The sequence below is a fragment of the Myiozetetes cayanensis genome, unplaced genomic scaffold (genome assembly GCF_022539395.1).
Source record: "Myiozetetes cayanensis isolate MyiCay16 unplaced genomic scaffold, myiCay2020 scf7, whole genome shotgun sequence".
Taxonomy (NCBI): domain Eukaryota; kingdom Metazoa; phylum Chordata; class Aves; order Passeriformes; family Tyrannidae; genus Myiozetetes; species Myiozetetes cayanensis.
This window is the reverse complement of record NW_026087964.1, coordinates 5,507,944-5,524,627: the sequence shown is the minus strand read 5'-3', so window position 1 is coordinate 5,524,627 and position 16,684 is coordinate 5,507,944. Positions and strand designations below refer to the sequence as shown.

The 16,684-nt window shown below is 37.7% G+C and overlaps 1 protein-coding gene across 4 annotated transcripts in view; it reads left to right on the top strand.

Annotated features, from left to right (window-relative positions):
- Positions 1–16,684, top strand: part of ZFYVE28 (zinc finger FYVE-type containing 28) — a 150,690-nt gene that overhangs the window by 71,928 nt on the left and 62,078 nt on the right. For all 4 annotated transcript variants that reach the window (XM_050337808.1, XM_050337810.1, XM_050337809.1 and 1 more), the window contains one exon: positions 15,505–15,642. In XM_050337808.1, coding sequence (XP_050193765.1) covers positions 15,505–15,642 — 138 coding nt within the window. The remainder of the gene's footprint in view (positions 1–15,504; positions 15,643–16,684) is intronic.

Here is a 16,684-nt window from a genome sequence, read left to right as displayed (position 1 = left end):
TGCATCTGGTTTTGAAATTAATTGTTCCTGGGTTGCTTATTTTCAGGTGATTTACTGATAGTGTTTACTGGATTAATAGATGATCGTTATTATTTGATGATCTTTAAATTAGTGTGATTTTTTTCTTTTAAAGACTACAAGTCTTACAAACTGTGATTCTTTCTGGAGATAAGTTGGATATTCTGCTGAATCGTAACCATATCTGAAGAGCTAAGTTTTGTAACTTTGCCTCCATTTTCAACTTACAGGAGTAGTGTTGAAGATCTCCAAGTTTATTATATAGTGTGTGAATGGACTCAGACAAACGAGAAGGCCTCTGCCTAAAGAATGTAGTGCTTTATAGTGGACATATTTGATGTTTTCTGTCTTAACTAAACTGGCAGTATTAGTCAAGGCAAGTTGAAGATATGGTGCATTGTGGTATTCCCGTGGGATATGCAGAGAACTTCAGTCTTAAAGACTGTTGATACTTCCTTAGTAAAGAAACTTGCAATTCTGAAAGCTGGCTTACACTCTTTTGTCTTAGTACTATTTGCTGGTAAGAGTCCCACTGTTAACAGTTAAATTAACATTTCAGAATTTCTGAACATCTTGCAGCTTGGGTTTCAGATGCTGTGGGTTGGCTGTACAGCAGGATGCTGTGTGGCATGTATCTGTGAGTAAGAATCAGGGTAATGGTTTTCAAAGCTTTACTTTTCATTTTCACAATAATGTCATGTAACACTGTTTTCCAGTTACAGTCGCCTATTATAAAAATTACATCCCTGGTTTTGCTTTGGTTTTTTTATGTCAGTGGTTAAATATTGTAAGAGCATAACATACCTATCAACACAGTATCTTGCATTTATTGTGTAGTTAATACCTATTCAACAGAATAAAACACTTCTTTCTCTAGTGGTTTCATTTAAAATTGACAATAGCTAAAGTGTGCGAAGATGCATGATGAAAAGCTGTGTAAGTTCTTCTTAAAAGAACAAAAGGGTAGGTAGAATGTCATACCGGTTTATTGAACTTGATTGATGATAATAGAAGGAAAGTACTTCATGTTTTCCTTAAGCAGAATATCTCTGTGTTAGTGCATCTTGAGTAATATGCAGTGCTGGTTCATCTGACAGGTTTTTTTTCCCTACAACACAAATCATTGCAGTATTTTTATATTAGTGATATAATAAGGTGTCCTTTCCTGTGCTAATCACAACATCACATGGTATTGAATTGCATAAGAAGTGATGGTACTTCATGTACCCTTTTGAATTATTCACTTATGCGTTTGTGATCATTCTCTAAATTTGCTTTGACCATTGCTGTTTTCACATTGATTATTGTTTTGTTAGTTGAGTTGATTAACTGGTTTAAAACAATTTCTCAGTTCTGTAAATGGGATTAGGTTTATTGTTAGGTATTACAGAACTTGATTGGTTTTGTTTAAAAGTAAAGAGAAAAAAAAAACAACCTGCATTTCTAACTCAGAGATTTGTTAGGACTTCATAGGTAACGAACCTGTGCATAAGTACTTTGCATTGTGAAAATGTTTTCAGGATCATAGCACTTGCTGCTTCAGTACACTGGGAATTACTTCTTTGTGTACAGTAGTGAGGTCTCAGAATAGCATATGAGTCAGTTCCCAGCAAGGTTTTATCAACATTATTCCTGCAGATTGTGTCTCAGCAATGTGTAACTTGATCTGCTGAAGTGCACAGGGAAGGAATTTGTCCCATCAGGGCACTGACCTGAAGCAAACCACAGAAGTTTCCCGGCTGTGCTGCCCATTACACTGTACAGAATAGTAAAATGGGGAATTTATACTATTTGTGAAACATGAGTGTTTCTGGCTCAGTGGTGGAGGTGATGGACACTGCATTGACTTGTAGCATATTATACTGACTTCACTCCCTTCCTGTTACTTGCCTACTTGGAAAGCACCTCTTGAACTTCTGCAGTTGCCAACCCACCATTTTCAGGTCAGCTATTAGCAGTTTCAGTTTGCTGTAATATTAGGCTTTAAAATGTGGCATATCATGGACTGCTTCTTGTATAGGTCACTCCTCCATATGTAGTGGTAGAAAGCAGAGACCTGTGATTCTGAACCTCATTCTCTGTCACAGCACAAGTAAATGTTGCTGAGGAGTCAGAGTCCTTAGAGAAAGCCACTCATGTCTGTACTGTGTTATCATTTGTCTGTCTCAATTTCTGTAGCAATATAAAATGCAAAATACATGGTGAATATTATTAAAAATTGCTGTGTTTCAACTAGACTTTTCTCCAAATTTCTCCAAGCTCAATTTGACAGCTGAAAGCATCAGTATGAAATAAGTTGAGATAAGAATGCCAATGGAAACAAAGCTTTGCCCTTCAGTTTTTCATCCACCTCCAGGTCCTATTTTGCTGGACTCGTCTCAATCCACTCATTGCCCAGTCCATATTGGTATTGAGGATTTCCCCAACATGGGGCAGGATCTGGCACTTAGCCTTGTTCAATCAAAATCAAAGTTTTAATGTAAAAAGAAAATATATGCCCTTCAGCTTTGAAATATGCTTGTGTGTATCTTAAAAGCTTAGAAATCTTATTTGCTTTTGGGAAATGGAGTTGGATGGATAAGATAAGTATAAAAGGGGGGATCTCTTCATCTGATACTCTTTAGTGTCTCCTTGAGGTAGAGATCGTGTTTGATAATAGGTCACTTTAGGAGGTGGTTACCAATTTCAACCTGATCCTGGGAAAGCAGTCCAGTTGTCTCTCACCTCAGCTTGCACCATGAAGGTGGTGTATTGTTGTTTTCTTTAATTAAAGAAAACCAAACTCAACAACAACAACAAAAACCCCAACAGAAAGCTAACCCCAAACAAGCAAGACCTCCAACACAAAACCACCACATACAACACTGAAATTGTTGTAGGGTTTGCAAAACGCCAGCAGTGGAGGACAGCCACGACTGAGCTGCAGTGAAATCTGTCATAGAGCATGTGTGGATTTCTCTGCAGTGGGAAATGGAAAGGCTCTTCAGTGTGTGACATTTGAATTTTTTTATTATATATATTTAAAAATAAATAAAAGTTGATGTAGCATGAAATGACAACACAGGTGGTAATCAATAATGCACAAGGGTGAAACCGAAGCTAGATTGACAAGTTGCTAAATAATGAAAAGGGAACTTATCTTTGTATACAAAACACAATTAATTTTTTATCAGTGAAAAAGGGGATGTGATTATATTATGTTAAATGGTGCATGCTGGGGAAACCATGGGTTGTTATTAAAAGGAATGTGATGCGAGGTTAAACTGTACCATTTGCTCAGGATGACCACATTCATTGCATGCAAACTTCTATGGAAAACCACTCTTTTTGGTGGAAAATGAAGTAATCACCCCTATAAAACATGAGGTGAGAACCAGAGAGCAAAATTAATATTTTACCTGTACTTCAGTTAGAACAGTAATTTTTTTTTGGTCACAAGTTTTATTCAAACTAAAAAAATACAGCATTTTATTCTTTGTAAGAGAGACCCCAGCTATAGAAGGCTCTTAATTTCTGTGGTATTAAAATCTTCTAGAAGTCTGTTTTAAAAAATGTTTCATTTCTTAATGCATGATTACTGGGCGCAGATCATACTTTTTACATTAAGATTAATTGACCTTTTGGTACCTTGATTGAATATTGATATAGTGGACCTGAGACACACTGGTGTAATTCCCAGAGCATTTGAAGGCTAAATGAGGACAGTGGAGCCCAGGTCATTTTAAACCTGACTTTTCTCAGCATTTGTGAAGTAGGAGACTATACCAGATCCAGTTCTGTAGGAATAAACGTAATGTGACGTGTTTGACTATCAGGAGCTTTATAGTTCTTCCACATTCTTCAGCAGTGCCATCAGAGGATTGCTCTCTGCCCTAGTGTGATTTGCTAGATTTTAATTATTTTTATTTTTATTGTTGCAAAGGATAAATTCTAGTATCAGCTACTGAATTGTTTATGTAGTCTCACAAATTAAATATGCTGCAGTTTGCCTTCTTTCCTCCACGTGCACATGGTAGCACCATGGTAGCAAGATTAACGATACGTGCAAATTATTTATTTGGTGATGTTTCTGTACTTGGGGATTAAGTCTGTTTTCTTCTGTTAGAAGCTTTTTCACTTAATCATATAAGAAATTCCCTTTTATTTTTTCTTTAATGCTGGAGAAGTATGATAAGGAAGACAAGGCAAGTTATTAATTTTTTTAAGACAGTTCTTGGCAGTGGAATTTAATTTTCATTGTGACCTTACCATACTTGAAAGTGAAAGGCTGTTTTTTAATGTGAAATAATTAAATTCATAATAATGGATTATTATGAAGAATATTTTGTGGAGTATTGTGCAACATTTTTTTGTGTGTGTCAGCTCATCATAAGTAAGTTTTCAATAAACAAAATCATAGGATCATAGAGCGGAATATCCTGAGTTGAAAGGGACCCACAAGGATCATATAAGTCCCAACTCCTGGCCCTCCACAGGGCACCCCCAAGAGTCACACTGTGTGCCTGAGAGCATTGTCTATACCCTTCTTGAATTCTGACAGGCTTGGTGCTGTGACCACTTCCCCAGGGAGCTCTTCCAGTGTCCAACCACCCTCTAGATGAAGAACCTTTTCCTCATACCTGGCCTAAACCTCCCCTGACCCAGCTTCATGCTGTTCTCTGTGGTTCTATCCCTGGTCACCACAGAGAAGAGATCAGTGCCTGCCCCTCCACTTGCTCTCCTGAGGAAGCTGCAGGCCATGATGAGGTCTCCTCTCTCCTCCTCCCAGGACAACATCCTTGTCATTTGTTTGTCCCTTAATCCTTACCCAGCGGCTCTCGACCATGCCGTTACCAACTGCAAGCTACCTACATTCCTGCCCCTCCATCACATAAAACGCCTCACCTGCCCTGCCTATCCCTTCTGGAGAGCCTCTAACCATCCATCATGGCACACCAGTTATGGGAATTGTTCCACCACATTTTGCTTATGCCAGTGATTGTTGTGTCTCTGGGACTGAGCTTCGAGCTCCTCTTGCTAGTTCCTCATGCTGCACCTTTAGGTGAAAGCCTTTAAATGGTTATCTGCATATATTAAACATTGGACACAGCCAGGACTTCTACATATTACAAGGAGGGATTACAAAATATATAGGAGTTTGAGAAATAGAATAACTTCAGACTGCCCTATTGTTACTATTAGTGTATAACAGTAGACTACTAATTGAATGGCTGGAGTTCAAGGTGATGGGAAGAAAGCAAATTGTTACCCTTTAGGGTAGCTTGTTCAGTCATTGCAGCTTTATAACTAGAGAGAAGTGGAAGCTTAAATACTTCAAGCATAACTCCAAACTCCTTTACTGATTTAGAGATGCACTGACTGTCTTCTGCCTCCATCTTACACTTTGGAAAAGAATTTGTGTTAGGTCGTTGCTGCAGAGCATTCTTGGTGAAAAATAACGCAGACTTTAGGACAGTAAATAAAAAAATACTTCATTTTTGAAAGTATACAAGTATTAGCAAGCTAGTTTTGCTTCAAAGAAGTTTGAGATGATTGATATGAAAACAGCTTGTGATAAGGACAAGTTTGATAGCTTTGCTGCTGCATAATTTTGCACTACTTGCACACATGGAAACTCCCCATTTTAAAGGCTTTGGGAAATATGTAGTTGGGTAAAATGAATTACGCAGTGTGCTGTTGTTTAGGAAAGCTTACCTTTTTGCTTATACCACCTGTTTTCTTCTGCTGGATTTCCATTAGTGCTATTTTTTCAACACTTTGAAGAGCAGCAGCGTAACCCCAAGTAGTCAGTTCTTTGTGCTGCGGAGCAAGTGAAGCCAACTGCCTTCTTACCTGTTGATACTGCTCTTTGTTCAGTATTTCAGGAAAATAACCCAAAATTTAATTAAAAAGATGTAGTGCTCTTGACACTGCCATGCGATATATACAATATAAATTCTTGCCCTGAGAACACATTTTCAGTTCTCTGGAGTTCTCAGGGTTTCTGTGCCTGAAGATTACTTACACAAATACCAAGCAACAGTTACTTGTATCCCTCGATTTCTCAATTGCCCTGGGGTATCTGAAACTACTGTTGAAGTTGTTGCTCTTCCACTTACATAGTGTTCATAATAAAACAGTGTAATAGTTCATGTAGAAGTGTTAAGTGATGATCATCTCCAGGCTGCAAAGCTTGTTGAATTGATTTGTGCAACTGAGGCACTGAGCTCGAGCGGCCTTCTTGACGTAAGCTCTTGTAAGTTTTGCTTTAGAATTGCTCTGATACTGTGAGAAGGTCTTTTTTTGGGGGTGGGTTTTTAGTTTTCTTGGTTTTTTTTTTTTTTAGGTTTGGTGCAGACATAAATAAAAAAGGATGACTTGTAGCAGGCTTGCAGAGTCACGTCTACTTTTGAGTTATGTGGTAACTGGGATTTAAAAGTATTTGCAATTTTCACACATTGGTACGAACCTCTGGCCTCAGTGGCAGCCTTGTTTATTATTTGCAATATTGTCCTCCACAGGGATTTTGCAAATTTGACTGTAAAAAATAAATTAACCCTGTAGCTGGAATGTGAAGAGTTTTCTCAGTAGATCTAATTAATATATTTGTAGTTGTCTGGCTTATTCTGCTATGCAAATAAGAGACCAGAAGTAAATCATATTTTATAATTGAGAAAAGGAAATTATGAGGGGATTCTTCAACAAGGAAAACAGCATTATCTTGATGTAAATAGAACCTTATTCATTTAAAATACAGAGACAGTAGAAATTATTAGAGGCTTGAACAATCATAGAATAAAAGTCTCCAAAGATTTTGGCTCTGCAGTTTTGAGTTGAACTATTGTTGGATGTAATTGGTGATATAATTTCACATTGGCCTTTCTTTGTCTTTTGTTTATAGATGCACAGTTCCAGCATTACTCAATTAATTCTGTAATCAGTGAAATCAGGTTTTTCATTTGTATTTAATGCTAAGTGCGTTCTCTCTTTGCTAGTATGTAAAGGCTTTTAAATCTACCAGTGGTTTTATTACCAGTGCTGGGTTTTATAATGGAAATACATCAAGTGATTTCAGAAAAAAATATTCATGTAAATTTGAGTGGTTTTGGTTAGAGTCCTATGATAGCTTCAGCAGCTGTGCATGTGGATTGCCCAGTCTTTGATTGAAGCAAGCCTTTGGGCAGTCAGTAGCAATGTTATAAACATCTTAGTTTCAATGAATCTCTTAACTTTATTGCTTGGGTATGTAGTTGAGTATGGGCAAACAAGATAAATAAATTTTAATTTTATAAAAAAACCCCAACCTGTTCAAATGTGTATTTCTGTGTTATCACACATAGGTCCTGAGGCATTATTTCATGGTCTGTTGGCAGTGTCAGTCTAAAAGTTTTTCATTCCAAATTTATATTATTCTGGTTCCTATCCCCACACTTAAGCATGGCATCCCTCAAAGCACATCTCTGAGATCAGTGGATTTATAGATCCTTATCCACAGCCAGTTTAAGCTGGTCAGCTTTGTACCTCTGGGAAACACTTCTTCAGCTGTCCTGATGCACGTATTTGCTGTAGTGAGGCACGTATTTGCTGTGGTGATGCACGTATTTGCAGAGCCGTTCTGTGAACCTGAGCAGTGAAATGACCTGGGCTGCTGTGGATCACTGCACTGAAACCATTCCTGTGTACCCCAGTACAAGGTAAGCTCAGAGTGCTGGTGACACAGCATGTGACAGCCCAGAGGTGGGGACAGAAGCTGCAAAGAAGGTGAGATAAGGGGCTGACTTCTCAAATTGGCCTTGCTACCAAATGCTGACACTGCAGATTGACCTGATGCCCGTCTGTGATGAAAAGTGGCTTTCTCTTTCAGGTGTAAAAGAAACTTATCTGAAGGTGTCTCGTATTATCTGATAAGTTTAAGTGGTATGAGAATAAAGAATCCCTAGGGGAAAATATGCCCTTTCATTCAATGCTTTATCTGAATTGTATCCATGCTGAAGAGAAGCAGTTTTTACAAAGGAAGTCAGCATCAGTGGGCATCCCTTGATGAAAAAGGTGTCTGTGAAGAGCTGTTAAAGAACTCAGAGGACAGTGCTGTAGTGGATTGGCAATGAGTTATCTGAGAAATACTAATTGTATCATTAACATTCTTGACAAGAGCAAACTGGGAGTATGTTCCATAATCACTGTGAACAGTGAGGCAGTTCAGAGGTGCCATGTTTTCATGTTTGATCGCATCTGTCCACTGAAGAACATTTTCTTGTAGAATTAGGCAGAAATAGATCTCATTAAAGGAGACAAAGTAGACAAAACTGTAAGAAACTCCCTGCTGGATTCTGAAGCCTAATGATTGGTTAGAAGTTAGCCAGAATCTATTCCTGATGTTACTTTGTTAATTGATATAGAGGTTAAACAGTGCAGATTGAACCAGGAGTACTTTTAGCTAAAGTAATGGCCAAGTCTTTCTTGCCTGCTTAATTTGCATCCCTCGAGACATTATATTAGTTATGTTAGCAGAGGTCAATGAAGGAGACAGCAGGGTAATTGTTGAGATCAAGGGAAGAAGCTGACTGGAAGAAACTTTCACGTTCCCAGAGTTTAGAAACTGTAGCAGATATTTTTTAACAGGAGAGGGAAGAAGTAAAAACAAAAGCAGATTCTCCAACCCATTCAATTGTATGGGAACACTTGGATGTTACTCATTGATCTGTGGTGAGGAGGGAAGCATTGCTCGTTTTCTGAATTGTATCTGGTTCTGAGGCTTTTTCTGAAATAGAAATGGTGGACTTTGGAAGAATTCGCATGAGTTCTATATTTAAGGGACTTTATGCAGATGTAGGAAAGCCAGAAATTTGTGCCAGAAGGATTAGGCAGTTGACTGATGGGAGAGTGAGCTAAGCCTTATTCAAAGAAAATTATTCTTTTTTATGCAACTAATTTAAAATATCTTCTAATTTAATTTAGGTGGGGATGGTGCCAGTTTAATAAAGAAAGTGAAACTGAGGAAAGCCTTCCTGAAGTGATGATGTCAAGATTAAGCTTTAATCAGTGACAATGCACATTTCCACTGTACTTTTTATCTGTCATAATAGAGCTTGTAAATTTGGATGGTTTTCCTCTAGAGTTTCATCTCCAGTTCAGTTGTTTTATAACTGATTGCACCATTTGTCATTTCATTACTCCCAGTAATGATTATTTGTGTGAGCTGCAGTGCTCCAACAGATGTCTTCTCTGTGCTGCCTGACATCTTCACACAGTTGGTGTCAGGTACCTGTTTGCTATTTGGGTGTGCCATTCAGTGAAAGCTTGTAACATTTGTTTTGCAAATAAATGGCAGACTTGTCAACCCTTTCATATGTTTTCACCATACTTCAGTCTGAATGAAGGAAATGAATTGGAGTGTAATTGTTCTAAATAAACTAAATAACCTATAAGTATCAGAAGAGTTGATTTGAGTCTGTTGGACTTGGGTCAAAAATAGAGATTTTAAATTTACCTTTTCCCACCCAGTGATGTCAAGTGACCAATGGAATGTTACAGTTGGGTAGGAAACAAATGTGCAGAGTTAAACATTTCCAATCAGAAAATTAAATTATTAATTGTATCTTTTTAAATCTTGTCTGTTTAACAGCTTTTCTTCATCATTATTGGGAAACTTTTGGTCACTATGGAATTATTAGCACAACAACTAGAAAATATAAAATACTTGAATGGAATTTTATTTCCTTTCTGTGTTTCATGTTTGATCCTTTGTAGGGAGTAATTAATATTGTGAGATATTTTTTCTTTGAGAAAAGGGTCCCAGTAGTGTTTAGTACTGTAGTCTTAAATTGTAGTTTCCCATGTTAACAAGTTTTTTCATGTGTTTCCACTTGCTCGTATGGATCAAATAGGTCATTCTGAGAAACTGCCTGTTATCTAAGACTATGGACAGAGTAGAATGAAAATGCTGTGCACTGCAGGTCAGGGAATTAATTTACAGCAGAGAACCATAGGGAAGAAAACTGGCTCCATGCCAGTTCAGCAGTGTTTTGAGGATGCAGGAAGTTTTCACTTTACAGCAGGGGAAGGCAAGGCAAAGATGGGAGTAATTCATGATTACATCTCCTCCATTCTGCCCTCCGTGAATGGAGATTCCTCTTTTATTTGCTGAGAGTTGTTGTTGCAAGTCTGGGGCAGTACAGAATTTAGATTGCTAGAGATCCAAGTTGCCTTTTTCATGGTGAATTTTGGTACTACTCTGTAGTGAGCTAGGTTAAACTAGGAGCTACTTCCCAAAGTTGATACATAGAAAAAATCCTTGGTAAGTTTGCAGATGACACCAAGTGGAGTGGAAGTGTTGATCTGCTGGAGGGCAGGAAGGCTCTGAAGAGGGATCTGGACAGGCTGGATCAATGGGTCAGGGCCAGTGGTCTGAGGTTTAGCAAGGCCAAGTGCCGGGTCCTGCCCTTGGGTCACAACAACCCCGTGCAGTGCATCAGGCTGGGGGCAGAGTGGCTGGAAAACTACCCAGCGGGAAAGCACCTGGGGGTGCTGGTCAACAACAGCTGAACATGAGCCAGCGTGTGGCCAAGAAGGCCAATGGCATCCTGGCCTGTGTCAGAAACAGTGTGGCTGAGCACAAAGTTTGTGCTGAGGGTGCTGGACTTTTTTAATCTGGAGAAAAGGAGACTCAAGGGGAGACCTTATGGTTCTCTACAGCTGCCTGACAGGAGGCTGTAGTGTGGTGGAGGACTGTCTCTTCTGCCAAGTAACAAGTGAGAGGACAAGAGGAAATGGCCTCAAGTTGCACCAGGGAGTTTTAGATTGGATATTAGGAAAACTTCCTTCATGGAAAGGGGTGTGAAGTATCGAACAGGCTGTCCAGGGCAGTGGCTGACCCACTATCCCTGGAGGGATTTAAAAGACATGTATGTAGATGTCACACTTGGGGACATGGTTTAGTCGTGGCCTTGGCAGTGCTGGATTAACAGTTGGACTTGATGGTCTCAAAGGTCTTTTCCAACCTGAACGATTCTATGGGGCTGTGTTGCCAGTGGGAAAGTCAATTCGCTGATGAGGCAAAAAGAGCCTGAAAGCACCTTTGGGATCTGTGCAAGATAGACTGGAGGGAAAGCCATAGAACTCTCTGCTGCCTGGAGAGAGACTTTGGATGTGGAATAGCTGTCTGGAGAGACCCTGCTGGGTTCTGAAGCCAGGACTTCTGCATGTCCTTTGAAATCCTGTTTGTTACATCAGAGAGTAGGACACATTATTAGGGGTTTCTTCTGTTAATAAAAGTAGCCCATAGAAACCTGAATACTATCTAATTGCTTTAATTACAATAAAATCTTTCTTTATGTTTGGCATTAATTTGTGTTCATCAGTGGCTTCTCTTTGTCATAACATGATGTTGAAGGAACTCTGCAAGAAAAAATGTGAAGGACATTTAAACGAAGAGGCTAAAATACCATCTATTCAGCTCATGGAGATATTATCACAGACTGTGTTGCCTTGGCTAGATTTTACTGATAATTCAAAAATGGATATTAAAGAGGTACTGAACAGTACTTCCTCAAAGGAAGTTATATTTTATATTCCTTTGAAGAAATCTTGCAGAAAAGTTATATTAAATTTATTGAAGTTGAAGAGCAGCATAAATTTTATCAAGGACATGTACAAAAGGGTAGATAAGTCTGCCTTTTGTTGATCTAAACATATGTTTTATAGTATAAGTAAGATGAATTTATTGGCATTTTTTTAGTACCTCTTCTGGAAGCTAATACAGCAACTGATGTTACTTTTATGCTCTGATAATTGACTATATAGCCAATTACTGCCAGGCCAAAAATAACCCAACTTTTTGTCCTCTGCTGTGGCTAACTACATACATTGTCTCACTACCACTCATTATCTTTCCTATCTAAATGAAATGTAAGTGCTCTCTGTTATGTGAAACGCTGAGCTGTGTTTTCCAGGAAATGGGGAGGTTGGAGTAAATCCCAAAGCAGAATCTCTGTGGTGGGTGCCTGTTGTGCTTCTGTAAAGCCTCAGCAGAGCATCTGAACCGAAACTGTGCACATCCCTGTGTGCAAATAAACCAAGAGATAACACATAAAGCCACCAAAGGATACATTAAAATCCGGAGGCTTTTATGTAGAAAGATGGATCAAGTGAAAGATTTACTACTTCAATTCCAAGTAATTGATTTCTGTTGCTTAAATTAGAGCAAAATTTCAGCGCTACTATGTAGCCAAACCCATTCGTTATTAGCTTACAAAGCAGAATGCTGTAATTAAATAAATTGAATGTTTCTTAAAGCTCTTCCAAAGAAAAGACTAATTTGCTTACAATGTCTTGAATAGTCTGTCTAAACTGGCTGGCATCCTTCCAGTTTCAAAGCAGCTGAAATTTGAAATTATTGTGGGAGCAAATATTCCAGATTTCTTATTGCAGTTGCTCTGCTCTGGGTGCCATAAGAAGAATGGAAGAGGGAAGGAAAGTGATGGAGAATCGTTGTTTTGGGTTGTTTTTTTTTTTTCTGTAGGAGGATAAAATAAATCCTGTAGAACAGCAGAGAACCTGGGAAACTGCACATTTTAAAACAGCAAAAGCAATTCCCGTTGTAGAAATCTTCCAGCATTCATACACTGTATAGCGAAGTTCCATCAACTGTTCTTTCCCTAATCTTCCAATATCCCCACTAGACTGTGCAGGAAAAGATGGCCATCTTTTTAATTGGCTTTTTCACTTAGCCTTTTGACAGAATGACCAGCTGCCCATGTGAAGGCAGATAACTCCTTACAAACAGCTGGTACTGGAGATGGAGCTGTTATGATTTATCTCCATTGGGAAGTGGACATTAAAATTCTGATTACCTGTGGTTTAACTTACTAGTATTGCACATGCTAAAAATAGTTTTATTAAAAAAAAAACTGACTCAAAGTTTGGCAAATGTGGAGATGTGTTGGTAGATCTTGGGTGCTCTGGAGCAGAGGCATCTAGAGATTATAGGAATGTTGAAGAAATGAGGAAGAATATTAAATGTCATTTGGGTGGTAAACACATGATATACCGAAAATTTAGTATTACTGTAAAAAGTTGAATTATCTTTGTTATGTCCTGTTGCCTTTAGTTGCAATATTTGATTTAAATGCATTAAGGTGTAATGTTTCATGATACTTATAATAATTATCTCCTGAGATGATTTAGGCAGCATCTCTAGTACTTTTTAACAGGTGTAATGATTAGAGAAACAGAACAAAAACATGAAACAGTTGCTTACTGTGTATAAGAGTCCTCCTGCCTTACTTCATTTGCATAAAATGTTCTTGGATATATCAGGAATTTTGAGTATGTATGGAGGTGATTATGAAAGGGGAATTTAGTCTGTCTTGTAGCTGCTGTCAAGTAAGATTACATTTAAAAAATAATCCATTAAAGTAAAATAAAATTTAGGGAGCAGAACTTTTCAATATAGCTTTCCATCCTATTCTGTATAGCTTTTTAGAAAAAAAGCAAGAGAAAAATTGCATTTCCCCATATTGAAGTTTGGTGGCAAGTAAAATAAATTGGAATATCATGTCCTAAAATAAAATGTAATTGGATTATTTAAAATCTGATATATGTAATCAGATTTTAATAGAATTTCTCTCAGAGTTCCCTGCCTTAATATTTCTTGGTATTTCTTGAAACTTTTGTTACGTTTAAGTGTTAGGATTACTTTTTACCACTCTGTCTCTCCAATGCTAAAGGGTCTTTGCAAACTTTTGTTAATTCTCTGAAAACAGGAATGTGGCTTTTTCATCCTAATGAAAAAGACCAACTTGTATTGCTCTGGTGATAAAGTGGGAGCTGCAGGCAAAGCATCTGTTCTTAAAATAGATCAGTAATAACTGATTTAAAATACATCATGAGTGACTCATGCCCTTCTACAATTTAAATGTTGGTGTTTTTTTTTTTTATCCTCAGTCTCATTCTTTACTCTGTAACTTTGGGAAGGAGCTAAGTAGTTTAGGAGTTGTTTTTCCTATGGGACCCGCTTTGAAAATATTTTGACTACCCAGCTAGACCTAGCTAAATAATAGGGAGAGAAGTAAACTCAATACCACCAATTAAGAAGTGGAAGGAAGGGAGCATTTGATTTTCAAATTTGTTTAGAGGACATGGTTGAATGTTCTGTGTAACAGTGTCTTTTAAACATAAGGAGTGTTGTTTGTTTGTTTTTAACTTTATTGAAATGAAACATGTTATCTCATTACAGCCTTGCAAAAAATACTTAAATGTAAAAATGTTTCAGTTGTTTATGCGTCAAGTACCTTATACCAATGTGTAATAAATATTGCCAGTGGTTAATTTTTTCATTTATTTTGGTGGAAGACAACTGTGATTACAGCATTAATGTTTAGATTATTTTGTAGCAACAGCAGTTGCAGCAATCTGCACAGAAATTGCAGAAGATGTGAATAATTTCTTGTGGTTAAGTAGGTTTTGTCTTTCTCCATGGGGAATGTACTAACAGGGCAGATTTCTTCAAAATTCCTGTCTTCTATTATTCTTTACGTGCAGAGGGAAATAAAACAGTGGGGTGTAGACTTGAAGCAATTCTGTTTGTTTAACAGTTTTGTACAGACTGATTTGGTTGTATTTGCTTGAAAAATATTTTAAATAGAACATGATTTCTGTAAATAGTGGAAGAAGCATGAGACAGACAAAACATCTTTAATGAAAGCACTCAGCCTTTTTCATGCTCTCAATCTACCTTTATTATGTTAATCAAATTCCGTGCGGTTCCCAGCAGGGGGACGTGAAAATTATCTTTTCAAATAAATGAATACAGATTATTTACTGCATATCAAGAAACTGCTTGTAGGTCTTTGATTGTTGTCCTGGTGCGGATGTAGATCAGAGCAGTTATTACCACTCTGACCTGTGCAGTGCCCCCTTATCCTCCTGGATGTCTGGGGGATGAGGTGGCAGGTAAGTGCACCAGCCCTTGCCCACTGGGGGCTCAAGTGTGGAGATTGCCTGCTTTAGATTCCTAGGATGTGGTTAAGTCTATTCCACCACAGTGGTGACAATATCACCCAATTTCTGGCAGCTTCAGGTGCTCTTTTGGGGAATAATGAAGTGCATATCATTGGGGTTGGTGAGGGGAAATGGAAGAAGCATAATTGACTTGTACTTCTAGTTTATTTACTGATATTTTGGAGATAAATGGCTGAAGGTAATGAGTTCTTTAAACCATACCTCCTCATCAGAAGTCCTGGTAAAGTAGCCAAAGTTAAATGCAAATAACCTGAGAAACAGTTTCTAGGAAAATTAGGAAGATTGAAGTTTGGTACTCTTCTTTCTGTGCAATATTATCCTCTATTTTCTCTGTGTTTATGAAGACCATGAGAGTTCAGTATTTCATTTTCCAATCCATCCTAATTAATTGGTGCCTCACTGTTAAATCCTATTAAAAATTTTAAAAAAAAGTTGTGGGTTTTCTTTGGGAACAATATATATATGGTGTCCTATATTTTGCTTCAGGATAATGTTTTGAACATCATAAATCAGATCATGGATGAATGCATTCCACATGACCGGGCCAACCGAGACTTTTGTGTTAAGTTTCCTGAGGAAATACGCCATGACAACCTTGCAGGACAGCTTTGGTTTGGAGCAGAGGTAAGTCTGTCATATTTCTATTGCTTGGGGTTAATAGACACTTCTTTTTTTCTTTTTTTTTTTTTTTTATGGCATGAAACCACAAGTGCATCTTGAGACTTTTCTGAAAATTGTAAATATAATTACAGAACAAAGTAAATATCTGTAAGAACTTGCTCTGAGTGCTTAGTGGAAGGGGATTCTTTAAAGTTTTGGCTTTGGTTGAGCTAACAGCACACCAGTTTATTTTCATAATTGTGTGCTCTCAAAACTATTCTTTTGTGTGTTAGCATCTGATAAATACTCTTGATTTTTTTTTTTTTTTTTTTTTTTTTTTAAATCCTGATGGGCCATCTTGTGTCTCATGTTTTAAAAACTTTAGAAACAAAAGTATATTAGGGAATTTTATCTGTATAAAAGTTAAACTCCAACAAAAACAAGTGCATGCTGTCACTTGATTTTAATGGCTGTGTAATACTTTAACTCACATAAATGTATGTAACTTTGAGCTGTCATTTGTTGCACATCATTTGCTTGTTTCATTCTCACAGTAAAAATATAATGGTTCCCGTGCAAAAGACTGAAGTCCAATTCTCTTAACTGTTTTTTCTCAAAGACTTGATTCTACAGCAACCTGTAGGAACAAGGCATTGTTTTAGTGAATAAGCTTTAATTATTTTTACTGAGGGAAACCTGAAGTGTCAGAGAAAAGGATGTGTTATGCAGAATATTTATTCATTAGTACTGATGTCTGTTGGCTAAAACCAAAAATAAATCATTGTGGCATTTTTAGTGATAAACCTAATGATAAACCTAATATCTTCAGTTCTGCTGGCCTGAGGGAGACTTAAGGCTTCATGGATTTTTGAGACTTGAGAGGGGAGTAGTCTAGACATCTCACTGCACAACAGGTGCTGTTTTCAACTTTGCCTCTCCTCTCCTGTATTTAAAGCAATCCTTCTGCTCCTGTTATTAGCCATTCTTTTCTCTACCAGTTCCTCTTTTTAAGTGCACGTTCTCCATGAAGAGTTCCTGTCTTGTTCAGTCCAATATGCCTCCTTAT